The 27,183-nt window shown below is 60.3% G+C and overlaps 1 protein-coding gene across 14 annotated transcripts in view; it reads left to right on the plus strand.

Moving 5' to 3' along the window:
* Positions 1–9,939: 9,939 nt before the first annotated feature.
* The window catches only part of KLC1 (kinesin light chain 1), a 53,690-nt gene continuing 36,446 nt past the window's right edge, over positions 9,940–27,183 (plus strand). For 9 of the 14 annotated variants that reach the window (XR_016226889.1, XM_051834848.2, XM_089322769.1 and 6 more), the window contains exons 1-2: positions 9,940–10,149; positions 26,673–26,937. Coding sequence is in view for 13 of the 14 variants with exons in the window: in XM_051834848.2 (XP_051690808.1) it covers positions 10,139–10,149; positions 26,673–26,937 (276 nt within the window). In the remaining variant the exon portion in view is untranslated. Of the gene's footprint in view, positions 10,150–10,583; positions 10,807–26,672; positions 26,938–27,183 lie in introns of those variants that run through there. The other 5 variants (XM_051834851.3, XM_089322771.1, XM_070065443.2 and 2 more) reach the window with 3 other exon arrangements.

Here is a 27,183-nt window from a genome sequence, read left to right on the forward strand (position 1 = left end):
CGCGTCTGCAGTGACTTCACAGTCAGCAGGGGCGAGGATTGAGAGCTTTGCGGCTCAGGAGAGTGGCCCCTGAGGCACGTGCCGGAGACGCTGCTGGTGGGCGCAGGCAAGCCGTGGGCAGTGCTGTGCAGCCAGGGGCCTGCGGCTGACCACTGGCTTCTGAGATGCTCTGGGGTCAAGGTCGCTGTGTCCCGGTTACTGAGCAGAGTCCGCCCGCAGCCAGCCTGGCGACCAGGCACCAGTATTTGCGTGGTACGGAGACCCGGTCTGACCACGCTGTGCTCCTCTTACCCGGCCTCTTCCAGACCCCCGGCTCCTGCGTCGGATTCCGGAAGCCTCACGCGAGAGAAGCTGACTCAGTGCCAGCTCTGGTGGGGGCAGCCCGGGTCGGAGGACAGAGACCCCCGGGGACAGACCGCCCGCTCCCTGCAGCTGGGAAGGCCCCAGACCCGGGGCCCACGGCGTCCCCAGTGCCAGGCAGGCGCAGTGCGTGGTCTGCCTGGGTCAGAGGACAGAGACCCCCGGGGACAGACCGCCCGCTCCCTGCAGCTGGGAAGGCCCCAGACCCGGGGCCCACGGCGTCCCCAGTGCCAGGCAGGCGCAGTGCGTGGTCTGCCTGCACGCCAGCTGCCGGCCGTCCGACAGGAAGGTGCCGTCCAGCGGGCAGCAGCCGCGCACGCTAGGGCAGGACAGGCAAACTTGAGGCTCTCGTCCTTGAGGCCAAGGACACCATCTCTGGAGTCAGGTGAGTGACAAGCAGACGCGGGTCTGTGGTCAAGGGGAGGGCCAGTGGTCTCCGTGAAGCTGTCAGGAGCAGTGGCCCTGGGGCCGTGCCCGGGCCCGCAGGGAGAGCAGCAGTTGTGGGTGGCTTCACGCCCCTCGGCAAGGCGCGCGTCACCGGTACGGTGCTCGTGGGGACCGCTGGACAAGCAGGACAAGGGGTGGGCGTCTCCGGTCTCCGTGAAGCTGTCAGGAGCAGTGGCCCTGGGGCCGTGCCCGGGCCCGCAGGGAGAGCAGCAGTTGTGGGTGGCTTCACGCCCCTCGGCAAGGCGCGCGTCACCGGTACGGTGCTCGTGGGGACCGCTGGACAAGCAGGACAAGGGGTGGGCGTCTCCTCAGGGCGCCCGAGTCCCGTGTGGGAGCTGGGGTCAGCCCCTGGCTCCCGCTCGGTCCCACCGTGTGAGGACGCACATAGTTGGTCCCCAGCACCCCACTCTGCTGTGTGAGAGGAGCATGGGGAGCCTCCGTGGTGGTCTTGGCTAGGAGGGAGAGGAGGGGTGGGCACTGGGTGCAGGGGTGAGGACGCCCTGGGGACACCCACATCCACACTGCAGTGCGCAGTCCCAGTCCTGGTCCGGCCCAGCCTCCTGCTGAGGTGCACCCTGGGAGGCTGACTCAAGCGCTTGGGCCCTGCCAGCCTCGTGGGAGACCAGACCGAGCTCCAGGTCCAGGCTCCAGCCATCATGGGCGTCTGGGGAGTGAGCCAGCGGATGAAGACCTCTCTTTTTTTAAGATTTATTTTTATTTATTTGGAAGGCAGAGTTGCAGAGAGAGAAGGAGAGACAGATTTTCCATCTGCTGGTTCTCTCCTCAAACGGCTGCAACATTGGGGCAGGACCAGGCTGGAGCCAGGAGCTTCTTCGGGGTCTCCCACGTGGGTGCAGGGGCTGAGCACTTGGACCACCTGTGCTGCTTTCCCAGCTGCATTGCAGGGAGCGGAAGCAGACATGGAGTAGCACCCACAGGGGGTGTTGGCCTCACAGGTGGAGACAGCCTGCTACGCCACAGCGCCAGCCCTCTCCAAATACGTGTTAAATGCTAAAATGCTAAGTTCAGTGAGTGTATTTTACCTCAATGTAACGGAAAAACAACTAGGAAAGCACAGATGGTGAAAACAGTACAAAACACGTGCCGGCGCCGCGGCTCACTAGGCTAATCCTCCGCCTTGCGGCGCCGGCACACCGGGTTCTAGTCCTGGTCGGGGCACCAGATTCTGTCCCGGTTGCCCCTCTTCCAGTCCAGCTCTCTGCTGTGGCCAGGGAGTGCAGTGGAGGATGGCCCAGGTGCTTGGGCCCTGCACCCCATGGGAGACCAGGAGAAGCACCTGGCTCTGCCTTTGGATTGGCGTGGCACGCCGGCAGCAGTGGCCATTGGAGGGTGAACCAACGGCAAAGGAAGACCTTTCTCTCAGTCTCTCTCTCTCTCACTGTCCACTCTGCCTGTCAGAAAAAAAAAAAAGTACAAAACACGACTCCATGGCTGCATCCCAGCAGGACGACCCAGCACGAGGGAGCTGACTGAGCAGGCGTTTCACAGGACAGTGGAGATGGCCAGGGTGCGCACGGCGGGCCGCGGGTTAAGCCACGGCTTGCAGCTCCAGCGCCCGTGTCTCCCGCCGCCCTCTTCCAGTGCCGCCCTCCCGGGAAGGTGCAGACGGCCCAAGAACTGGCCCCTGCCGCCCGCCTGGGAGACCAGCATGCAGTCTGCATCCTGGCTGTGGCTGTTCGGAAAGTGAATCAGCAAATGGAAGCTCCCTCTCTGTCATTCTGCCTTTCAATAAATAAATAATCTTAAAACAACAACAACAACTAATGGAAATGGGCAATAAGTGCCTGCAGAGATCAGCAGCTTAGTGGAGAGGGAAACGCAGACCCAGCGCAGGTGCAGAGTGAGGGGCTGGTGAGGGCGGGCACCCAGCGCAGGTGCAGAGCGAGGGGCTGGTGAGGGCGGGCACCCAGCACAGCAGAGTGAGGGGCTGTGAGGGCGGGCACCCAGCGCAGGCACACGAGGGGCTGTGAGGGCGGGCACCCAGCACAGCAGAGTGAGGGGCTGTGAGGGCGGGCACCCAGCGCAGGCACACGAGGGGCTGTGAGGGCGGGCACCCAGCACAGCAGAGTGAGGGGCTGTGAGGGCGGGCACCCAGCGCAGGTGCACGAGGGGCTGTGAGGGCGGGCACCCAGAGCAGGCACACGAGGGGCTGTGAGGGCGGGCACCCAGCGCAGGCACACGAGGGGCTGTGAGGGCGGGCACCCAGAGCAGGCACACGAGGGGCTGTGAGGGCGGGCACCCAGCACAGCAGAGTGAGGGGCTGTGAGGGCGGGCACCCAGCGCAGGTGCACGAGGGGCTGTGAGGGCGGGCACCCAGGCCGGGCAGAGGCGTCAGGCCCTTAGGGGAAAGGTCCAAGCGTTCCTTTTCCCTTCAAACTGGTTCTGTATCACGTGTTTTATTAAACTGCTATTTACTTTGATTATATGTGAAAGGCAGAGAGAGAAACAGACTCTCATCTGCTGAGTCACTGCCCGAGTGCCCACAATAGCCAGAGCCTGGAATTCAGTCTGGATCTCCCACATGGGGGGCAGGGCCCAGCTCCTGAGCCTGCACTGGCTGCCTCCCAGGCTGGGAGTTGGGGGACGCTGGGTGGGAAGTGTAGGAGCCAGGACTGGACCCGGGCACTCCAGCGGGGGCGGCATCTTCACTGCTGAGACCAGCATGGCCCCTGGATGTTTGTTTGTTTTTTGTTTTTTTGTTTGTTTTTTAACAGGCAGAGTGGACAGTGAGAGAGAGGGAGAGAGACAGAGAGAAAGGTCTTCCTTTTTGTCGTTGGTTCACCCTCCAATGGCCGCCACGGCCGGCGCACCGCGCTGATCCAAAGGCAGGAGCCAGGTGCTTCTCCTGGTCTCCCATGGGGTGCAGGGCCCAAGCACTCGGGCCATCCTCCACTGCACTCCCGGGCCACAGCAGAGAGCTGGCCTGGAAGAGGGGCAACCGGGACAGAATCCGGCGCCCCGACCAGGACTAGAACGCGGTGTGCCGGCGCCGCAAGGCGGAGGATTAGCCTAGTGAGCCACGGCGCCAGCCGTTTGTTTGTTTTTAACATTTATTTATTTATTTATTTGAAAGGCGCAGAGGGAGAGGGGTCTTCCATCTGCTGGTTCACTCCCCAGATGGCTGCAATGGCCGGAGCTGGGCCAATCAGAACCCAGGAGCCAGGAGCTTCTTCCAGGTCTCCCACATGGGTGCAAGGGCCCAAGGACTTGAGTCATCTTCTGCTGCTTTCCCAGACCATAGCTGAGAGCTGGATTGGAAGTGGAGCAGCTGGGTCTTGAACCTGTGCCCATGTGGGATGCCGGCACTGCAGGCAGCGGCTTTACCTGCTACACCACACCCTGGCCCTTGGATGTTTATTATAAAGCTAAACATACAAAGTAGGATCCAGAAATTCTATTCCTAGGTATTTACTCAAGACAAATTAAAAAGTATGTTCCTAAGAAGACTGGTGTAAGAAAGCTCAGGTGCACATTCATATCGACCACAGTTAAAGCAGCGCAGGCTCCTGTCGACAGTCGGCGGCCAGACGCAGGGCAGCATGGATGGATGCCAGAAAGAGGCGGGCCGGAGTTGTGCAGGGCTAAGGTGCTGCTTCTGACGCCAGCATCACAGACCCAAGTGCGGCTCAAGTCCCAGCTCCTGCCGGTGCGCCTGGGAAGGCAGCAGAGGATGCCCCAGTGCTCCGGGCCTGCACCCACGTGGGAGGCCTGGATGGAGCTCCCGGCTCCTGGCTTTGGCTGGCCCAGTCCTCGCTGTTGTGCCGTTTGGAGAGTAAACCAACAGGTGGAAGATATTCTCTCTCTCTCTCTCTCTCTCTCTCTTTCTCCCCCCACCCCGTCTTCCACATAAACAAATGAATGCAGAATAGAAGAGGGCTGAGTGAAGGACCCCGACACAAAGCCCACTAACACAGTGCTGGAACAGGCAGATCTGGTCTACGGTTAGACAGAAAGAGACAGAAAGCAGCGCAGTGGTTTCCGGGCCGTGGTTGGCGGGGCCGCGGCGGGCAGCTGTGCCCTGGGGTGGGAGCGTCCCACAGTTGCTGGGATTCTGAGATTCCTCAGACCTCCTCGGCTCCCTGGAGTTGTGTCAGCCCCTGGGATTGATGCCTGGCGTGCAGGCGGCTGTGGGCTCTGGCCCCAGAGTTGCATCCACTGTTGGCCTGCTTTTCCATAAAACTAAAATGGCAGAACAAACAAACACCCAAACTCCTTTTTTTTTTTTTTTTTTGGACAGGCAGAGTGGACAGTGAGAGAGAGAGAAAGGTCTTCCTTTTGCCGTCGGTTCACCCCACAGTGGCCGCTGTGGCCGGCGCACCGCGCTGATCCGAAGGCAGGAGTCAGGAGCTTCTCCTGGTCTCCCATAGAGTGCAGGGCCCAAGCACTTGGGCCATCCTCCACTGCACTCCCGGGCCACAGCAGAGAGCTGGCCTGGAAGAGGGGCAACCGGGACAGAATCCGGCGCCCCGACCGGGACTAGAACCCGGTGTGCCAGTGCCGCAGGCAGAGGATTAGTCTAGTGAGCCGCGGCGCCGGCCCAACACCCTACTCTTAGTGAAAAAAGCAGGCAGTCTCTGAAGTAAAGGTGGCTGTAGCATAAAACAGACCCTCTCCCAGTGTGCCCCTAAGGTGTGCACTTCCCTGTTGCGAACGTCCCCTAAGACAAACACTGAGCCTGCTGATGCTATGAATGCTGAAGCCTTCTGGGTAAATTCTACTGAGGTTTGCAACGTAGTACTCTTATCATCATTATTTTAAGGTTTATTTATTTGAAAAGCAGATGGCAGGGGTGAGAGAACAGCGTGAAGAGACCTCTCCCCAGGTGGCTGAAGCAGCCGGGCGGGGAAGGCCTGAGCCCGAGAAGGGGCTCCAGCCGAGTCTCCCACGTGGGTGCAGGGGGCCCAGCACTGGGGCGGCTCCCGCTGCCTCCCAGTGCATCGGGGGGGCTGCACGGGAGGCGGCACGGCCAGGACGCGTCTGGCACCGGAACCGGCTCTCTGAAATGGGTGCCGCTGCACCCTACTGTGAAACGCACCCAAGAGCGAGGCAGAGGGGTGGGGGCGGGCAGGGGAGCGCGGCCAGCCAGGAGGGCGGCTCGGCCGTCTCTGCGGCGGGCCGTGGGTGCTCCCTGCACACTTTGCTCACTGCCTCTGTGAATGGGAATGTGTGGGGCCTCAGCGTTCCCGGGCGGCTTCCAGGGATGCCCGTGGTTACCCAGCGGCACAGGTGCCACCCCTCTCCCAGTGCCCGACATCCTCCTCTTGAGATAACCACGCAGAATACATCGACTCCGTGCCACGTAGCGTGGGCAAGTCCACTTCCCCTCTGGGATGCCTCCTGATGCTGGATAGACGTCCTCCCGGAACACGGCCCCACCCCCAGCACCTGGCTGAGCCCAGAGGCAGGTCTGGGCTCAGGTGGAATGTGACGGACAGACAGATGGTGCACCCAGCCAGGCCCACCTCTGCCCCGTCGTCGCCCCAGACACTGCGGGTGGGCTCCCCAGGGTGCTGCAGGGCCTGGGATGCTGTGTTTGGAGAGAGGCCAGCCTGGCATCAGCGTGACAGGGACAGTCAGCATGTGACTGCTCGGGGTTGGGTCACGGGGCCTTGGGAGGGGACCAGCCGCCACACCGAGGCGTCCCGTGGGGTCTGTGGGGGTGTGGGACACAGGGTCCCTGGTGGTCTTGCGAGAATCCCATGCTGCTTTCTTGGGGAGCTGGGTGGAGTCCCCCTACGGCCGGGACAGCAGAGCACGCGTGAGGGACGGGGACGCAGAGGGTGGGCTTCACTCGAGCCCCCACGTGCCGCTGCTCCCGCTGTCTGGGCAGCGGCTCCTGGAGCTCTCCACAGCGCATCCCTCTCTTTGAAGGAAAAGCTCCCTGGAGATCGGGTGGACTCCATTTCTAGAATTAGTCTGACAGCAGACAGGGTGTGACCGCGGGCCAGAGCCGGCAGGACCCAGCCCAGATTAGCCCTGGGTCCGGAAGCCGAGCCCGGGCACACCCAGTGACTCGTCCCCAAGCCTCACGCAGACGGCTGCCTGGGCTGGGAGGGGCAGAGCCTGGGCCTGTGACTCAAGGACAGCCCCCCCCAGAGCCCCCCATATCCAACGCCCCTCACCGGCATCTGTGGACTGAGCTTAGACCCTCAGAGTCTAGGACGAAGCCTGCCCCCACCCCCCAGAGAATTCACATGACAAGAAGTCACTTCCAGGGGTTGTGCACAGTGGGGCTGAGCCACCGCCTGTGACACCGACGTCCTGTATCGGCCCCAGCTCCCTGGGAAAAGCGGGGGAAGATGACTTGGGCCCTGCATCCACGTGGGAGCCGGAGGAAGCGTCTGGCACAGCCCGGGCAGCTGCAGCATCTGGGGAGTGAACCAGCATGGGGAAGACCTCCCTCTTTTTCTGGAACTCTTTCAAAATAAATGGATAAATCTTAAAAAAAAAAAAAAAAAAAAGTCAAGCTGGCACCGCGGCTCACTAGGCTAATCTTCCGCCTTGCGGCGCCAGCACACCAGGTTCTAGTCCCAGTCGGGGCGCTGGATTCTGTCCCGGTTGCCCCTCTTCCAGGCCAGCTCTCTGCTGTGGCCCGGGAGTGCAGTGGAGGATGCCAAGTGCTTGGGCCCTGCACCCCCTGGGGGACCAGGAGAAGCACCTGGCTCCTGCCATCGGATCAGCGCGGCGCGCCGGCCGCGGCGGCCATTGGAAGGTGAACCAACGGCAAAGGAAGACCTTTCTCTCTGTCTCTCTCTCTCTCACTGTCCACTCTGCCTGTCAAAAACAAACAAGTCACTTCCTCTTCCATTTGGGGCCCTGTGTTGTTCGTCCACTTGTGGGGTCCTTCCCGCCCCTCTTTCCTGGGCTCCCCGAGGGACACAGGCATCCCCCATCTCCCAGCCCCTGCTGCAGCTCCGAGGCTGTCAGCTCCCCTGCCTGGGGCCCCTTGTTCCCCCACTGCCCATGTGCCAGCGCAGGCTCCTGGCGCTCTCTGAGGGAGCAGCAGGAGGTGGGAAACTGCCACGGGACCTTTTCACTCCGGCTTGGGCAAGGATCGGGACCCTGGCTCCCCCTGGGCCCTGTCGCTGCGCCCGGATCTGTGACTCCAGCCCAGGCTCTGCTTAGCGTCCCAGGCTGCCTGCCCATCTCCCCAGGATGCTGAGCGGGGCAGGGAAGGGTCGGAGGTGGGAAGGGTTTGGACGTCGGTGAGTGCAGAGGACAAAGTATGTCCATTTGGGAAAGGAAAAAGGAGAAACAGCCGGCGAGGAGGGCGAGGGACCCGGGTCAGGGCCTGCCCTGCACGGCAGGACCAGGGGCTCCTATAGCGACAGCCGAGCGGGGAGCAGCTCTCTCCCGGCTCCCTTGGAAGTGCTCTTCCATCTGGCAAAGGGTCCCTGGACCCTGGCTGCTTGTCCAGCTCTCTGCTGGCCGCAGGGCTGCTCAGTGCCGTTGGCACTTGAATGAACAGGTGATTCAGGTTCCACCCGGGGAGCCCCGGGGTCCTGCTCTCTAGGTCCCCCCGACAAAGGCGGAGGCCTCTCGGACCTGGGCCCTGGCTGAGTTAGCACCCGCACAGGAGGCACGGAGGGGCTCCCTCCACTCCAGCCTGCGTGACAGTGCCTCTCCAGGGCCAGCAAGGAAACGTCAGTCAGGGACAGGTGTGGGCAGCACAGGACCAGAGGGGACTCAGCATCTCGGAGTGAAACCCCAGGACAGGATGACCTGGAGACCGCCGCGCCCTGGTGCCGCCGCCAGGTGGGCTTCCTGAGGTCCCCGCTGGAGCTGCCGGGTGCTCAGGGCGTGGGGCACAGCACCCACATTTTGATCCAGGGCAGCGCCCCGGGGGCCCAGGCTGCCTGCTGATGGCTCCAGGGCTGAGCAGAACTCCTGAGGATCTTGACGGAAATCAGACTCACGGGGGTGGGAAATAAGCCCACCAGAGACCACCCGGCCTGGAAGGATGGACTCTGACACACAGGTCAGAGAAAAGCCAGGCTCTGTTCACAGCCTGGCAAGGGCGGGTGTCTGGGGACAGCACACTCAGAACAGGGAACGAGGCACACACACCTGCACACAAGTCCCTCCCCCCTCTCCTCACTGGCCGAGGATTGAAAAGTTCACACACCCTGATGCACAAGTCCCTCCCCCCTCACCTCATTGGCCGAGGACTCACAGGTTCACACACACCTGGTGCGCAAGTCCCTCCCCCCTCTCCTCATTGGCCGAGCACCCACAGGTTCACACACACCTGGTGCACAAGTCCCGCCCTCCCCTCTCATTGGCCGAGCACCCACAGGTTCACGGCCCACGCCCTTCCCAGCCGTCTCCCGCCCTCTGGGTTTCTCCTGTCTCAGAAGCCGGCCGTTTGCTGTCCCAGGTCAGCCCCTGTCCCCGCCAGGAGCCAGCCTTGCCGCGCTAACACCCGTCTCGTGTGTGAGCCCTGCGGGTGTGGCCGCGCCTGCTGTGTGTGAGCGGGTGTGGCCGCACCTGCTGTCCGAGGGATGGGTCAGCGTCAGAGATACTGTGCAGCACCAGCCTGGCCTCAAGCAGCAGCCAGCACCCCCTGGGGCGGACGCGGACCGAGAGCCCGGCCGGCCCAGGATCTGCGGGGAGCCTGCCCTGCCTGGATGCGGTACCTTTGAGAAGGGACCGTGCACTTGCCTCCCACGCCCCTTCCCCGTGCAGGCTGGGGAAAACCTTTGGCAGCAGGACTGGCGGAGCTGACGGTCTGCTGTAACCCGGCTGCAGACCCGACGGGTGGTGACCGAGTGTGCAGTCCCGACGCCGTGAGGCGACGGGGCTCCTGTGGCTGCACGGTGATCTGAGAACCGACCCTTCCTCATTCCCCGCGAGGGGAGGGGTGAGGCCAAGGAGAGCCGGGTCAGGGGCTGAGGGGACGCAGGCCCTCCCTGCCCCAGTGCCCTAGGCTGACCACACAGAGCACGGGAGGCTGGTGCAGGCGGGGAAGGCTTCCTGGAGGAGGTGCCTCGTGGCTGAGTCTCGGAGTGGCTGGGGGAGAGGGGCATTTTAGGCAGAGTGGATAGCATGGACAGCGGAGCGAACCCAGGGGCAGGGGAGGGTGGCAGCCCCGGTCCTGGGGCCCTGCAGGCCAAGCTGAGGAGTCTGAACCTGACGGCAGTCAGGACGCGGGAGCGGTGGGCGCCACGGACGCGTCCGCCTCTCCCCTGCCCGGCGCCGCCGGGTCCCTCCTGCCGGAGGACTGTCTCTGCCCGGGGACCTTGCCGGTGCTGCCCGTCGGCGTGGCCTCGCCCTAACCCTCAGTGACGGAGGGAGCCGCGGGGGCACTGGCATGGGTCAGAGGTACCCAGGGAGCGGTGCGGGGCCGCCGGGGGTCCTCGGGGGGTGCCGAGCCGGGGCGCAGGGCGCGAGCAGGGGGACGCCCGGCCGCCGTGACCCCCGCGCGCGGGGCCGCACCGGCTCGGGCGCGGGCCGACCACAGCGCCGAGGGCGCGGCCCCGCGCCGGCCCCTGAGTCAGCGGCGCCCTCGGCCGGCTGCTGAGTCAGGCCGCAGCGGGGATGCGGCGGCCGCGGGCACCGCCCTGCGGGCCCGGCCCGCACCCGGGGGGCGGGCGGGGCGGCGTCCGCGCCGGGGGGCGTGAGCGCCTCGGGGCGCGCTCGGGGGCGCACGGAGCCGGCGCGCGGCCCCCGACCCCCGCCCGCGGCCGCTCCCGGGGAGGCGCGAGTGACGTCACGCGGGCGCGCGGCATTGTGGGCGGGCGCGACGCGGAGTCGCCATTTTCGGCGGCGGCGGCGGCGGCGGCGGCGGCGGAGCGCGCGGCCGGGGCGAAGCTGCGAGGAGGGAGGCGTCGGGCGGCGCCGGCGGTGCAGAGCCCAGCGCCGGGCCGGGGATGCGTGGCGGCCGCTGCGCCGGCGCCCCTTCCCCGTGACCCGCGCCTGAGGCGGCCGAGGCCGCTCCCCGAGCTGACAGCGCGAGAGCGCACGGCGGCGAGCGGGACGGTGAGTGCCCGGCCCGGCCCGGCCCGGCCCGGCCGCGCCCGGGGCCCCGCAGGGTCGGGTCGCCGCGCGCCGGCCGCGCATCCCCGGCCCTGCCTCCCGGCCCCGCCCCGCATCCCCGGCGGGGTCCGAGCCCGCGGGCGGGGGCGGCGCGGCCGGCGCTTTGTCCGAGCCGGCGCTGCCTTCCGCCCCCGCCCGCCCGGCACCGCCCCGGCGAGCGCTGTCAGCCCCTCGGAGCGCCGCGGCGGGCCTGACGGGGGAGCCGGCCCCGCCGTCGGTGTGGACCGGCAGAGCGGGCGGAGCCGGCGTCCGGGCGGGTGGGCTGGGAGGACGACGCCCTTTGAGGTGCGGGCACCGGAGGCGCAGGCGGAGCGCTCGGCCCGGTGGGCGGAGGGCCGGGGCTTGTGAGAATGCACGGCCGCGCGGACTCGGCGTCTCGGGTGGTGTGGAATTGGGTGTGGGTGTGGGTGTGGGTGTGGGTAGCGCAGCCTCCCGGTGCAGCCGCGCCTGGCAGCCGGCGGGGCGGGGAGGCCGGGGCGCCTGGCCGCAGCCCCTGCAGGGCCGAGGGCCGAGGGCCCCCAGGGGCAGGGGCGCCCGGCGACAGAAGCTGCGGTTCAGATTTTACGTTCTTGCGGTGCTTCGTCGCACTGGAGAGGGAAGGCCCTGTCACTCTCCGTGAGGGCTGGAGAATAGACGAGGCAGGACAGGGCAGAGCTGAATGAAACGCAGGCGTGGCGCAGGCTGGCAGCGTCCTCAGTGGGTGGGTGGGTGTCAGGCCGGCGCTTCGCGGTGAGGAAGCGGTCAGCGCCTCCACAGAGCAGGTGCCGGGCAGTGAGGATTGTGCAAGCTGGACGGAGCAGGTGCTGCGCCGACGGGCAGCCCCCGGCGGCGGTGTCCACCAGCAGCAGGCCGCCTGGCCTGGGCAGCACCCCGACTCCTCATGGCAGTGGTGGGGAGACGCTCCGCGGCTGAGCCCAGCGGCTGTGCGGGGGCAGCTGGCCCGGGAGCCGGGTGGGGGCGGCCGGATTAGCGAGGATTGCAGGGGTCACAGTGACCTGCCCTGGGGTGCAGGCCGAGCAGCCCCGTGAGAACCCCGGGCAGATGGCGCGGCCCTCCGCCGAGGTTGCCCAGTGTCCCCCAGCACCCCACCTCCTCTGCCGCCTCTTGTGCCCAGGCTCGGGGGCCTCCAGGGCACCTGCCCCGCCCGACCCCCCCAGCCTCCCTCTGTCTAAACACCGTCACCTGGTGGCGGCCGCAGGGCGGGTTCTGTCGGCCCGCTCAGCGGCAGTGCCGCGCGCCTCATCCATGCTGAAGGCCTGCGTCTCCAGCGGCTTCCTCCTCTCTGGCTTGCGCGGCTCACTTCCCACCAAGACGGGCAATGGGAACAGGACGGAAGCAAGTTTGGTTTTGGATGCCTTAGATCCCAGGCGCTTGTGGGACCCCAGGCGGCCCAGTCGGCGGTTGGGAGGGGTCCGGACACAGGTGGGCTGGAGGTCGGGACTGGAGAGGCTGTATCCTGCTGTGAGAGGCCAGTGGCGTCCCGACGTCCAGCCGTGTGGAGAGGCCCTTGGGAGCCAGGGGAAGGGGAAGGGGTCGCGTTCAGAGTGGCTAGGCGGCCGGAAGGGCTGAGGAGAGCTCAGCTGGGTTAGGTGGTGGCAGTTGCTAATGACTCAGGTTCCCTTAGAATTCCCCAGGAGGCTGGCTGTCTCCTGCAGCCCTGCTGTGTCATTCTGCTCCCCGTCTCGGGTCAACAGGGAGTTACAGTTTACTTCGCCTTAACTGACTTTTGGAGGCAGATGGAGGGACTTGGTCTGCTTTGAGTGTCCCTGGCGTACTGCCTCCACTTTTAAAGGATGAACGGGACTTCCGGCTGAGTTGCGGTGCAGATTGAAAGCAGCCGGTAGGGCGGTTGTGCGGGCTGTGAGTGAAGCTCCGCTCGGGCGTCCAGTTCCTGCTGATGCATCCTGGGAAGGCAGCAGATGTGTGGGAGGCGTGGATGGAGCTGGGGTCTGGGCCAGCCTCAGCTGTTGTGGACATTTGGGGAGTGAAGCAGAAGGTGGGAACTCTTTGTTGCTCTTTCATATAAACAAATAAAAAACAACCAAACAAATAAATAAATCTTTTAAAAAGATGAAGCGGGGGGGGGGGGGCGGCGCTGTGCGTAGTGGGTAAAGCCATGCCAGCTTCCCATGTGGGCACCGGTTCTCGTCCCGGCTGCTCCACTTCTGATCCAGCTCTCTGCTGTGGCCTGGGAAAGCAGTAGAAGGTGGCCCAAGTCCTTGGGCCCCTGTACCTGCGTGGGAGACCTGGAAGAAGCTCCTGGCTCCGGGCTTCAGATCACCTCAGCTCCAGCTGTTGTGGCCATCTGGGGAGTGAACCGGTGGATGGAAGACCCCTCTCCCTCTCTCTCTCCCTCTCCCTCTCCCTCTCCCTCTCCCTCTCCCTCTCCCTCTCCCTCTCCCTCTCCCTCTCCCTCTCCCTCTCCCTCTCCCTCTCCCTCTCCCTCTCCCTCTCCCTCTCCCTCTCCCTCTCCCCCTCCCCCTCCCCCTCCCCCTCCCCCTCCCCCTCCCCCTCCCCCTCCTCCTCCCTCTCTGTAACTCTTTCAAATAAATAAATACATCTTAAAAAAATGAAAATGCAGCAGGAGTTAGTTTCTTGGTTCTGCAGGGGCCCAGCTATCTCCGTTTGAGCCAGGTCTGTTCCCTGACTTGAGCTACTTAAGGTGGGAGTTCAGGCCTTTCTGAAGCTCCCTGTACCACCACTGCCAAACTGACAGCCGGTGGCACTGCTGTGGGTGGGGCAGCTCTGTGACATGCCGTCCAGTGCCGACACTGAGGGTGGACGGGCAGGGCACTCCACTCGGGATTCTGCTTCCACCCTGCGCCCCGCGCCCCGGCACGTGGACCGCGGCCGTGCTGCCCTGAGTGCTGCAGCTGCCTTGGCCTGCAAAGGCCTTGCTCCGCTTCTTGTGTTTGGATTGCCATTTTTGCTGGTAAAAGAAAGTTTTTTTTTTTTTTAATTAATTATTTGAAAGGCAGAGTTAGACAGTGTGCGCATGGGAATGATCTTCCATCTGGCAACAGTGGTCAGAGCTGGGCTGACCCAAAGCCAGGCGTGAGGAGCTTCTAAGTCTTCCAGTTGGGTGCAGGGGCCCAAGGACCTGGGCCATCCTGCACTGCTGCCCAGGCCATTAGCAGGGAGCTGGGTCAGAAGTGGAGCAGCCGGGACTTGAACCAGCACCCGTGTGAGATGCCGATGCTGCAGTGGTGGCTTTACCACCTGTGCCGCAGTGCTGGCCCCAAGAAGGTTGTTTTTAAAAATGTATTTGAGAAGCGTAAAGAATGCACCACACACGCACCCCCTTCCCATCTGCTGATTCACTCCCGGCTGGCAGCTGGGAGCTCAGTCCAGGTCTCTGTGAGTGGCAGGAACCCAGCGCTGTGCCGTCGTCACCGCCGCCCAGAGTGAGCAGCAGCAGGAAGCTGGAGCCAGGGCGGGGGTGGAACCGGCACCCTGAGCTGGGACTCCTGATGTCCTCAGAGCTCATCTGTGATTTCTGTCGCTTTAAACTGAGCGACCGTTGAGTGTTGATGTGGTTTTAGGATATTTGTGTTAGTGTTCCATTTCCTGTTTAACAGAGTCCACGAGTTTAGTGGCTGAGAATGGCATCCCTGGGACGGTTTCCGAGTGGAGGAGCTGGGCCAGGCGCTGCTCGGGTCTCCTGTGCTCCGCTCGTGGGCTGCAGGTCTCTCTGGACCTGAGCCCGGGGCCCTTTTTTTTTTGTAAAGTTTTATTTTATTTATTTGAAAGACAGTTACAGAGCGGTAGAGACAGAGAGAGAGGTCCTCCATCCGCGGGTTCACTCCCCAGTGGCTGCAGTGTCCACAGCTGCGCAGATCCCAAGCCAGGAGCCAGGAGCTTCTTCCAGGTCTCCCATGCGGGGGCAGGGGCCCAAGGACTTGGCCCATCTTCTACTGCTTTCCCAGGCCACAGCAGAGAGCTGGATCGGAAGAGGAGCAGCTGGGACTAGAACCAGCGTCCATATGGGATGCGGGTGCCTCAGGCCGTGGCGTTACCCACGCGCCACAGCGCCGGCCCCAGAGCCTTGCTCCTGGGGAGCTGGGACCGATGTGCTCACCTTGCTGGCTCGGCACAGGGCTGTGTTCGCGCCTCCGATTGCCCACATTGCCTACCCCGTACCCAGCATCTCCGTGGTCGTCCCTGGCTTCTTCTCAGGCTTACGGGGCCCTTGTGGTCAGGGCAGGCCCACCTTGTCCTGCTGATGTGGGAGCACTTATCCCCAGGACGCTGCTGGTCGCGCTGCCTCAGCGCTCGATGGAGCAGCTGGTGTGTGCCCCTGGATGTTGGGACCAGGGCTGCCTCATCGCTCACCGCCACATCTCAGTTTTCCTGCTTTCTCAAAACAGAACATTTGTAACCAGCCTTCTGTCATTTGTCACAGGAGGGTGCAGCTCTGAACACATGCAGTCCTAAGTGGCAGGAAATCCTTGTCAAAATTGAGATAATTTTCATACTGTAAAATGCTAAAATTTTAAGTGTACTGTCCAGTCAGTTTTGATAAATTTGTATGAAGAACTGGGCCAGAAAGTTCTTCCATGCCACTTGCCAGTCCTGGTCATCGTCCCCCCAGCAGCACTGACCTGGTTTCTGGCACTGGAGGTTTGTGTTTGCTTGTTGCAGAATTTCACGCAAATGGGATGTTAACGTCGTATTTTGCTTCCAGTCTTTTTCATGCGTGTGAGGAGTTTGAGGCCACCCTGTTCCTGCAAGGGCGCGTGGTGGTGGCGCCTTGTCGGGCGCGGTCGCCCTTCGCCTGCCTGCTTTTGTGCAGCTCTGCCTAGGTCGCTGCCTCTTCGGTGCTGAGCGTGGGCGCTCTCTGCGTGTCGCGCGGGAGTCCTGGGCAGGGACTTGTCCTCCATGTCCCCTCCGTCTGTGACTTGAGTGGAGTTGCAGAGTGTGAGGAAGCCCAGTTTACCAGTGCTTCCTGGACGGTTCCTGCTTTCTGTTCTCTGAGTGTTTGAGTCGTTGCTCTCTTGGGAAACTCGTGACGCAGGTGTAACGGTGCAGGGAGGGTTGTCCCGTTCCTCTCTCCTGAGAGAATGCACTGCTTAAAAATGTTTTCTTTAATTGCTTTATTTCGTTAGAAACGTGCGTGGGTCTTACGACGTTGCGCCCACCTGACACGCTCCCACTCCGTTGGGTGGCTTCTCTGCCACAGGGCCAACAGGTCTGTGTCTGTGCGTCTTTTGCCCGGGACCCCGGGACCCCGTCACGAGTTTCTTAGCCATGTGGTCAGTCCCTGCCACGTACTCAACCGGACTTGAGACGTTTGCATCCTTAGGACTCGTCTTAGGAAAAGCAGGGTTTCCTGTGTTCATGGAGCCCCCCCTGTGGCATCGGGGCATCATATGTGCCTGTGGTCTCAGGCACGGAGCAGCCGGAGAAGGCCCGTGGGGGCTGGTCAGGGAGGTGGCCGCTTGGGAGCGCCGTCTCCTCAGGTGCAGTGTGGGTGCTGGCAGGCCTCTGGTCGATCCTTCCAGGATGCACGCACACCCTGAGACAGGCGGCCTGCTTGGTTGTTGCAGCGCTACCGGATCCAAGCACAGGTGCAGCCAGTTTCAGAATCTCCCCAGGGCCCCTCTGAGCCGCCGTGGGTGAGCACCCTGAGGGCTGGCTGGCCTGGTTCCTTCTTCTGAACTGCCCAAGAGGCGCCCGTGTGCCTTGGCTTCCGTGATGGTGTTTGGGGCGGCTAGATGCTGTTGTGGTCTGCTGTGCCAGCAGGTTTCCCTTCGCAGCGTCCTGTGGCTCGTAGGCCAGCGCCGTCTCATTCAGCCCCTCTCTGATCCAGGGTTAGCAGAGGAGATAGGCAGGTCAGATGGGGAAGGGTGGTCGGATCCCAGGAGGCACACTTTTCCTCCGCGGTGTGAGGGCTTTTGGGACGCTCTGGGGTTCTTTCTCAGCCATAGCCTCCGTCAGCCCCGGGCCGGAGATAAACTTCTGCCCAGGAGGTTCCCCATGGGCCCGTCCCATGATGGAGTGAATCACCTCTGTAGAATATGATTCTTAGTTGGGAAGGGGGCAGTGGACAGCTGGACAGAATCATTATTGGGGCTGGTGTTGTGGCGCTGTGTGCTAGGCCACTGCCCGTGACACCAGCATCCTGTGTGAGCAGTGTTTCAGATCCCAGCTCCTGCTGTGGCCTGGGAAAGCAGTGGAAGACGACCCCATACTTGGGCCCTGCACCCGCATGGGAGACCAGGATGGAGCTCCAGATTCCAGGCTTTGGCAGGGCCAGCCCTGGCTGTTGTGACCATCTGGGGAGTGGACTAGTGAATGGAAGATTTCTTTTTAAAGATTTATGTATTTGAAAGGCAGAGTTACAGAGAGGCAGAGGTAGAGAGAGAAGACTTCCATCCACTGGTTCACTCCCCAAATGGCCTCAACGGCTGGAGCTGGGACTATCAGAGTCCAGGAGCCTGGAGTTTTTTCTGGGTCTCCCACATGGGTGCAGGGGACCAAGGACGTGGGTCATCTTCCACTGCTTTCCCAGGCCACAGCAGAGAGCTGGATGGGAAGTGGAGTGGCTGGCATTCTAACTGGTGCCCATATGGGATGCTGGCACAGCAGGTGGTGGCTTTACCCACTAGCCCTCAGCACCGGCCCCTGGAAGATCTTTTTCTCTCTGTCTCTCCCTCTGTTTCTGTAACTCTGCCTTTCAACTAAATAAACACATCTTATCTACATCTATATGTAGATATACATATTTATCTGTCTATCTGTACTGATTATTGCAGAAGGTTTTTACATTTAGAAAATGAAGTAACTGGTGGTTGAGGAGTGTGGCATTTGTATGCTTATCCAAGGAGGTCATGGTTTGAAAGAGATGGAGATTCTCCTGGGAGACCTTTTGCTCAAATGCGAACTTCTCTGTTACAAAGACATGGTTCTTCCTGCGGCTCCCACCAAACCTGGAACAAACATGGAGGATGTGCCTGCTCTCAGGTTGTCCCCCTGCTGGCTTGGCACTGTGTAATTTCTGTTCTGAAGTTTCAGGGCCAGAACATATGTACGTTTTACTACTGACATTACCATTGCTTACTTTGCTTTTTAGTCACAAATTTTTAAATGAATTGAAGACTTCATAGCAGAAGAGCATTGGATGAAAAGATTGGGAACTGGAGCGACTGTTGTGATGTAGCGGGTAAAGCTGGCATCCCATATGGGTGCCGATTTCTATCCTGGCCGCTCGACTTCCCGTCCAGCTCTGTGCTCATGGCCTGGGAGAAGTAGTGAAGGACTGGCCAAGTGCTTAGGTCCCTGCACCTTTGTGAGAGACCCAGAGAAGCTCCAGGCTATCGCAGCTGTCTGGGGAGTGAACCGGCAGATGGAAGATCTCTCTCCCTGTTTCTTCTCTCCCCCCTCCAACTCTGACTTTCAAATAAATAAAATAAATATTTTAAAAAATGATTAAGAAATAGTTTTTTTTTTTTTTTTAAGATTTGTTTATTTGAAAGGCAGGGTTACAGAGAGAGGGAGAGACAGAGAAAGGTTCTCTATCCACTGATTTCACTCCCCACTTGGCCACAATGGCCAGGGCTGGGCCAGGCCAAAGCCAGGCGTGTCTTCTAGATCTCCCACATGGGTGCAGGGGCCCAAGCATTTGTGCCATCTGCTGCTGCCTTCCCAGGCACATCAGCAGGGAGCCGGCTTGGAGGCAGAGCAGCCGTATAAGAACTAGCGTCCACGTGGGATGCTGGCACTGCGGGCAGTGGCTTAACGTGCTGTGCCACAGCACCAGCCCAGAAATGAAGCTTTTTGTAACTTCTGGAAAAAGCTGAGAGAGGTTTGTGTCATTTAATATGGACAATTCAGTGTGTATTCTGTCAAGGTGTAACTCACCTGTGATAGAATTCACAGGGTTGTGCAGCCGTCACTGTCTGAGAACAGCCTCACTACCCTAAACAGGAGCCCTGCACCCGTTAGCAGGCACACACTGCCGGCCCCCTCGCCGTTCCTCCTCTGTCACTGCGGTCAGTTGGTGGACACTGGAGGGTCTGCACATCTTGGCCCTGGCCTGCAGCTTTGCGTTGCTCTAGCGGTTGCTGTTTCGGAGCGGTCGCTGCAAGTTTCTGCTGCACAGTTTGGGGAAAAGGGAGTTAAAAGAAACATTTATTTTGGTGCAAAAAATTTTTGAAATCCATTCATAGTTTTTCACAGTATGACGTTTTAGAAGACCCTTGTACGTTTTGTTTTCAGTTTTGGGGGAATATATACCTGAGGGTGGGATTTCTGGGTGCTCATTTAATTTTCCGTGTGGACATGTGCCATCGGATCCACCGCACACTCTGGGCTTGAGTTCCGAGATACTGCGTGTCTCTTGTCTGGACTCCGGCGTGGGCTGCCCCTGCAGGCCGGCCCCTCCTGTGCCCGGTGCTCCCTGGGCTCGGCCTGCGTGTGGAGAGGTGGGCCGTGTGCTTGCTGGCTTCCCTGGGCTGCCAAGGTGTCCGCTGCTCCAGCTCGAGCTCGAGCTCCCGGGAAAACCTCCCTGTGCACCCTGCTGGGCTCTGCCAGGCGGAGGCTCCGGCTTCTCGCCTCCGTCCCGGTTTCCCTCAGCACGCACCCTTCATCACTCTGCGTCACTGTCAGAGGGGCTCTCGGCCTCCCCCGGCTGTGCTGCCTGTGCCCCAGACCTGCCGCTGTCGCCGTTGGGCCCGCTGTCTCCAAGGGTGCGGTTCAGGGGTTGTGACGCGAGCTGTGCTGTGCAGCCGCCTGCTCTCAGCCCCCACATCCCGGGGTGCCTGGGCTGTTCTTCTCCTTCTTTACACCATGCTGGCTGAATTGCACGTGGTGGAGCCAGGGGACGCAGCGGGACCGGGACGACAGCCTCGTGGCTCTCTGGCCTTCGCTGTCTTTCTGCTCATGTTTGAGAAGGGGAAGGGTGACAGCTGTGTTGCCTGTGGGTCAGCAGAATGCTTGGTTGTGGGCACGCGTGCAGTGCCCGAGGCTGAGGGGTCTGCGCACACTGACCGATCAGGCAAGATAGACACGGGATCCCTGCATGACAGAGGGACGCCTGACTCTGGAAGCTGGTGTGACCGAAGCCCACTGCGTGAGCTGCCATTACCTTTGAAGAGGCTGATCTGTAGTCTGGTCTATAGAGCCTAACTTTTTTTTTTTTTGGCAGACAGAGTTAGAGAGACAGAGAGAAAGGTCTTACTTCCGTTGGTTCACTCCCTAAATGGCTGCTACGGCCGGCGCACCGCGCTGATCCGAAGCCAGGAGCCAGGTGCTTCTCCTGGTCTCCCATGGGGTGCAGAGCCCAAGCACTTGGGCCATCCTCCACTGCACTCCCGGCCACAGCAGAGAGCTGGCCTGGAAGAGGGGCAACCGGGACAGAATCCGGCGCCCCGACTGGGACTAGAACCCAGGGTGCTGGCACCGCAGGCGGAGGATTAGCCTAGTGAGCCGTGGCGCCGGCCTGTAGAGCCTGACTTTTAGAATATAACCAGTCCTGGGGTGGGTTTTGTTTGTTTGTTTCATAAAAAATCCACTCTAGTCAGCATTTCTGTTCTTGCCTCCGCGTTCGGTTGGTGTGCTTTGTTAGAGTGGAGTGTCAAGGCCTCTTTGTGTGAGGGTCTAAGAAAAGCCTGCAGCTCTGGGCTGCCTGCTGGGGGTTGTTTTTCTTACTCGTGAGCTGTCAGAATCGCTCCTCAGGACGCACAGGGCTTGGGATTCTGTCCCTGTTCTGGGCGACGTGAGCTGAAGCCACTTCCGCTGCCTTGTCTCCTCAGCAGACGGGGTTACAGTGGCGACCGACTGACTACTACAGGTGTTTCTGTTCTAACACACACGAAAATGCTGGCAGGTGGAGACTCTTAGTTCACGTGTTGCAGGTGTATTTTTCACTAGTTTTCATCTAGTTCTATATGTTTTGGTATTCCTTGTATGTACAGATTAAAAACATAAACCTTTACATTTTGTGATGGTTTTAGATTTATCAAAAGTGGCAGAAACAGTACTGGCAGTTTCCTCAGTGGTGCCGTGGTTCATCTGTGGCACGGGAACTGGCACCGGCACGTTGCTGGTAGCGGAACTCTGCTGTGTGTGGGTCGTGTAAGCTTCCATCCACGGCGCCTTCCAGAAGAGCACATCGTGTTCTGACGCCACAGCTGGGTGGTCCACGCACAGAGCAGTTTCTCTCTCGAGTTCTGGAAGCTGGGGAGCTGGGACCATTGTTGGGTTCTGGCGAGGGCGTTTTCCTGGGTTGCAGATGGCCACCTTCTCGCTGTGTCCTTACGTGGTAGAGGTGTGCAGGAGAGCGCTCTGGGTCCCTTTTATTTTATTTAAAAATTTATATTTGTTTTCTTTGAAAGGCAGAAAGACGGAGATCCCTGTCACTGGTTCACGCCCCAGATGCCTGCAGCAGCTGAGGCTGGGACAGGCTGAGGCCTGGAGCCAGGAGCCTGGTCTGGGTCTTGCACGTGGGCAGCAGGGCTCCGACCACTTGAGCCACCCCGGTCTGGGTCTCGCACGTGGGCAGCAGGGCTCCGACCGCTTGAGCCACCCCGGTCTGGGTCGCACGTGGACAGCAGGGCTCCGACCACTTGAGCCACCCCGGTCTGGGTTGCATGTGGACAGCAGGGCTCCGACCACTGGAGCCACCCCGGTCTGGGTCGCACGTGGACAGCAGGGCTCTGACCACTTGACCCACCCTGGTCTGGGTCTCGCATGTGGGCAGCAGGGCTCCGACCACTTGAGCCACCCCGGTCTGGGTCGCACGTGGACAGCAGGGCTCCGACCACTTGAGCCACCCCTGCTGCTTCCCAGGGTGTGCATTAGCAGGGAGCGGTGACTGGGAGTAGAGCCGGGACTCGAACCCAGGCCCTGCAGTATCACACGCAGGCCATACGGGATCCAGGTGTCCCAAGCAGTACTTGCGCCCGTGCTTGTCCCACGGGGCACTTTGATCAGGACACTAATCCTATCACCTGCTCCACCCCCGCGGCCCAGTCAGCGTCTGCACCATCACACTGAGGGCTGGGTTCACATACACGAATTGGAGGGTCACACACGCAGTCCACTGCAAATGACCCTGATGGTTCTGAGAAGTGCTGGTCAGGTGTTTCGTAAACTGTCCCTCACTTAGTCTGTGTTTTTCTCATGGCTAGGCCAGGGTTTGGGTTTGGGTTTTGGGAAGGAAGACCGCTGGTCCTGGGCCGGGACTGTGGCCTGAGTCAGCAGGTTGAGCTGCGGGCTCCACTGCTGACATCTCCTGTCGCGGCGCTAGCTTGAGTCCTGGTGCTCTGCTTCTGATTCCCTCCCTGCTGATGCGCCTGGGCAGGCAGCAGGTGGTGGCCCGAGTGCTTTGGACCCCGCACCCAAGTGAGAGACCCAGAGGGAGCTCCTGGCTCCTGGCTCTGGCCTGGCTCAGCCCCAGCCGTTGTGGCCATTTGGGGAGTGAACCAATGGATGGAAGATCTCTCTCTGTGCCTTTCAAATAAATAAAAAGAAAGAGACCCCTGGTGCCCATGTTGGATTCTAATCCCATTTTGTCACAAGACAAGTCAGGGCTCTCGGGAGACGTGGCTGATTGTGGGGCAGGAAGCACGATGTGGCACAGCAGTCCGAGCTCCATCTGCAGGGCTGCTCTCGGCTGTGTGCTTCTAGTCCAGCTCCCTGCTGATGACCGGGCACAGAAGTGGGGGATGACCCCAGTGCTTGGGGCCCTGCCACCCATGTGGCAGACCCAGATAGAGTTCTGGCTGTTGTGGGGATCTGGAGTGAACTGGTGGATGGAAGATCTCTCTCTCTGCCTTTCAAAAAAGTAAAATAAATATTAAAAAAAAGTCTAGATGATCTGTAGCACTGTGAGTAGTGTTTGTTTTTTTAAGATTTATTTATTTGAAAGTCAGAGTTACACAGAGAGAGAAGGAGAGGCAAAGAGAGAGAGAGAGAGAGAGAGGTCTTCCATCCGCTGGTTCACTACCCAAGTGGCTGCAACGGCCGGAGCTGGGCTGATCCAAAGCCAGGAGCCAGGAGCTTCCTCTGGGTCTCCCATGTGGGTGCAGGTGCCCAAGGACTTGGGCCATCTTCCACTGCTTTCCCAGGCCATAGCAGAGCTGGATCTTTTTTTTTTTTTTTTTTTTTTGACAGGCAGAGTGGACAGTGAGAGAGAGAGACAGAGAGAAAGGTCTTTCTTTGCCGTTGGTTCACCCTCCAATGGCCGCCGCGGACAGCACACTGAGGCCAGCGCACCGCACTGATCCGAAGGCAGGAGCCAGGTGCTTCCCCTGGTCTCCCATGGGGTGCAGGGCCCAAGCACCTGGGCCATCCTCCACTGCACTCCTGGGCCACAGCAGAGAGCTGGCCTGGAAGAGGGGCAACCGGGACAGAATCCGGTGCCCTGACCGGGACTAGAACCCGGTGTGCCGGCACCGCTAGGTGGAGGATTAGCCTAGTGAGCCGCGGCGCCAGCCTGGAGCTGGATCCTAAGTGGAGCAGCTGGGACTTGAACCGGTGCCCACATGGGATGCCAGCACTGCAGGTGGCGGCTTTACCCGCTTCGCCACAGCACCAGCTCCAATGAGTAGTGTTTATAAAAAGAAAAGAAAAATGACAGGGCAGTGTGAGAACACAGGAAGCAACTTTAAAAGGCTGCAGCGGCCAAGGCTGATGACAGCGATGCAGTGTTTTTAATGATTATTAGTGTTATTTAAGTCCAGTTGAAGTGTAAAATGAAAGTCCATGTTGATGTAAGTTATGAGAGAATCTAACGTGGCAGGTGCAGAGCAGGGACAGACCCTTCTCAGGGAATTCCAAGCTGTTGCAGTTGCCCGGCTCCCGGGGAGGTGCTGCTGGAGTCTCCTCCCTGCCCCTTGGAGCGAGGGCTGGCCCGGTGGTAGTGGGCAGCAGGGGGGGCCTGAGCGTCGGGTGTTGGTGCGTGTGACGCGCCGTTGTCAGAGCTGCGGGGTTTTGTAAGGCCGGGGTTTCCCTACTCCCTCGCCCGCCCCATCCGTCTCCCAGAGGCAGCTTTCGCTCGTTGCAAGTGAAGTGGTTTCCCGTGATTCCCGCCGTTCCTGACCAGCGCGCCTGTCGTCTGCCGCAGGTAGCTTCAGTTCCTGCTGCGCTGCCCTGCACGGGGAGACCCGTGTCTCCCTCGCCGCCGGCGTGCTTTGTGCACGCGAGACTAGCTCAGGACGCTGCCTGCAAGCTGATCAGTCTTCCGGGCCGCCCTTTTGTTTCCCTGGGAACTCATAGCCTCGCAGTTGGCACTGATTCAGCGTGGAGGCCTCGGCGCTTGTCTCTGGCTGGGGGCAGATCTTCAGGCACAGGTCCTGCCCCGTGTCCCCGTTTCAGTTGAGCACGGGGTCTAGCAGCCTGAGGAGGGGTGCGTGGGAATCCATTCTTGAGATCTCACGTGTCTGAGCACGGTAGGTGTCCGGCTGCCTGTGGGTTCTAGTTGAAAGACGCTTACTCAGAGTTGGAAGGTGCTTGCCGAGTCACCTTTTGCTTCCAGTGTTGCTCTTGTGCAGCCGTTCTTGTTCTGCATCGCCTGCTCTCCGGGAACATGGAGGATATTCTGTCACCACAGATTTTTGTTTCCTAATAAAATTGGTGGTGTGTGTGTGCGGAGATTCCCCGCTGTGCCTTGGAAGAGCGCCGGGTGTGGAGCCAGGCTTGGGAAGGTTACCGCTGTCTTTGGTGGTCACGTCTCTCGCAGGCCCGACCTCGGCTTCCTGAAGCGGGAGGCCCGGCTGCCATTGCCGTCCGCTTCTCTGGGGGAGCCGCGGCCTCCTGTGTGGAGGAGTCTGCCCTGAGCTGGCGCTGTCCTCGTGCGGTCAGAAGGCTGGTTGTAATTCTGAAGGCTTCTGTTACTCTGTGGAGCGTTAAGAAGGCTAGTTGTAATTCTGAAGGCTTCTGTTACTCTCTGGAGCGTTAAGAAGGCTGGTTGTAATTCTGAAGGCTTCTGTTACTCTCTGGAGCGTTAAGATGAGCAAAAGAGGCACGCTCGTCCCAAAGAACATCCTTACTCTGCCTCTCAAATAAGTAGATGATCCTAAAAAGTTAAATAAAGTGACAACTTTACCAGCTCATAAGAACTGTGTTGTGTTTAACGGTTGTCTCTGCTGGACTGTTTCGGAGTAGTGGAACTGACCGACCACGTGCACGGGTGGTGTTTCTGTCCAGTGCTGCGCCCGCCTGCAGGTGCGGGTCTGTGCGTTGAGTCTCACCGCTGTCCTCCTGTCCACTCACTCTTAGCAGTAAAGCCCCTGCCTGTCGAGCAGGGTGTGGGGGATTCTCTGTTGCCGGCAGAGTCCAGTTACCTGCTCTGTCTGTACTGTTAAGTCTTATTTCAGGTTTGAGCATGCGCTTTTTTTTTTTAAGATTTATTTATTTATTTGAAAGCCCTAGTTACACAGAGAGCAAAGGAGAGGCAGAGAGAGAGAGAGAGAGAGAGAGAGAGGTCTTCCATCCGCTGGTTCACTCCCCAGTTGGTTGCAATGGTCAGAGCTGCGCCGATCTGAAGCCAGGAGCCAGGAGCTTCTTCTGGGTCTCCCACGTGGGTGCAGGGCCTCAAGCACTTGGGCCATCTTCTACTGCTCTCCCAGGCCATAGCAGAGAGCTGGATCAGAAGTGGGGCAGCCAGGACTTGAACTGGCGCCCATATGGGATGGCGATGCTTCAGGACAGGGCTTTAACCTGCTGCATCACAGTGCCGGCCCCTGAGCATGTGTGTTTTTTTTTTTTTTTTTCTTTCTTTTCTTTTTTTTTTTTTTTGACAGGCAGAGTTAGTGAAAGAGAGAAAGAAATGGAGAGAAAGGTCTTCCTTTTTCCGTTGGTTCACCCCCAAAGTGGCCATTACAGCCAGCGCACTGTGCTGATCCGAAGCCAGGAGCCAGGTGCTTCCTCCTGGTCTCCCGTGCGGGTGCAGGGCCCAAGCACTTGGGCATCCTCCACTGCCCTCCTGGGCCACAGCAGAGAGCTGGCCTGGAAGAGGGGCAACCGGGACAGAATCCGGCGCCCCAACCGGGACTAGAACCCAGGGTGCTGGTGCTGCAGGCGGAGGATAAGCCTAGTGAGCTGTGGAGCCAGCCAATAAATCTGTTTTTAAAACTATCATTGGGGCCGGCATTGTGGCATAGTGGGTAAAGTTGCTGCCTTCTATCTGGCCCAGTCCTGGCCATTGCAGCCATGTGGGGAGTGAACCAGTGAATGGAAGATTTCTGTCTCTTCTCTCTCTCTGTAACTGTACTGTTCACCTAAGAAAAAGTCTCTTTTGGGGGGCCGGTGCTGTGGCATAGTGGGTAAAGCCGCCACCTGCAGTGCCAGCATATCATATGGGCACCGGTTCTAGTTCCGGCTGCTCCACTTTGATCCAGCTCTCTGCTACAGCCTGGGAAAGCAGTAGAAGACGGCCCAAGTTCTGGAACCCTGCTCCCGTGTGGGAGACCTGGAAGAGGCTCCTGGCTTTGGATTGGCGCAGCTCCAGCCATTGTGGCCAATTGGGAGTGAACCAGTGGATGGAAGACCTCTCTCTCTCTCTCTCTCCCTCTGCCTCTCCTTCTCTCTCTGTGTAACTCTGACTCTCAAATAAATCTTTAAAAAAAAAAAAAGAAATGCACTTGGATGTTTTGCTGCTTTTGTTCTTTGGCAGTAATTTCTGTTGCAGTTATTTCTTCCATAAAAAACAAGTCCAGAGCAGAAACAGGACAAGACGTGCCTGTTCCGAGGTCATCACTGAAATGCCGTTCGTTACTCACCTGTAAAACGTGGACGTGAACGTTCGGACGCTCAGGTGGCGAGAGGTGCACGGTGAGACCTGCTCTGAGCTTCGGCCTCTCTCCCAGCAGCGTGCATGACGACATGTCCACGATGGTGTACATCAAGGAAGACAAGCTGGAGAAGCTGACTCAGGATGAGATCATCTCCAAGACAAAGCAGGTGATTCAGGGGCTGGAGGCGCTCAAGAATGAGCACAACTCCATTCTGCAGAGCCTGCTGGAGACACTCAAGTGTCTCAAGAAGGAGGATGAGAGCAACCTGGTGGAGGAGAAGTCCAGCATGATCCGGAAGTCCCTGGAGATGCTGGAGCTCGGCCTGAGCGAGGCGCAGGTACGCCCCCCCGCCCCCCCGCCCCCGCCCCCGCCCGAGATGGGCGCCGTCCCTGGAGGCAGAGGCACCGGCCGCTTGCTGGGGTTGTGTGCGTTACGTGAACACCTGTGGATTGGGCGTGTCTGAATTTTAAAGAGGAGAGACAAAATAGAGGCCCCTGTAGGTGTCATTTGGGTTTGCTTTGGGCCCCTGTGCGAAAGAACAGCAGCTCAGGTAGTGTAGACGTGAGTGAGACAGGCACTGAGG

Source organism: Oryctolagus cuniculus, chromosome 20 (assembly GCF_051225735.1).
Source record: "Oryctolagus cuniculus isolate XC-2025 breed Fujian yellow rabbit chromosome 20, ASM5122573v1, whole genome shotgun sequence".
NCBI lineage: Eukaryota > Metazoa > Chordata > Mammalia > Lagomorpha > Leporidae > Oryctolagus > Oryctolagus cuniculus.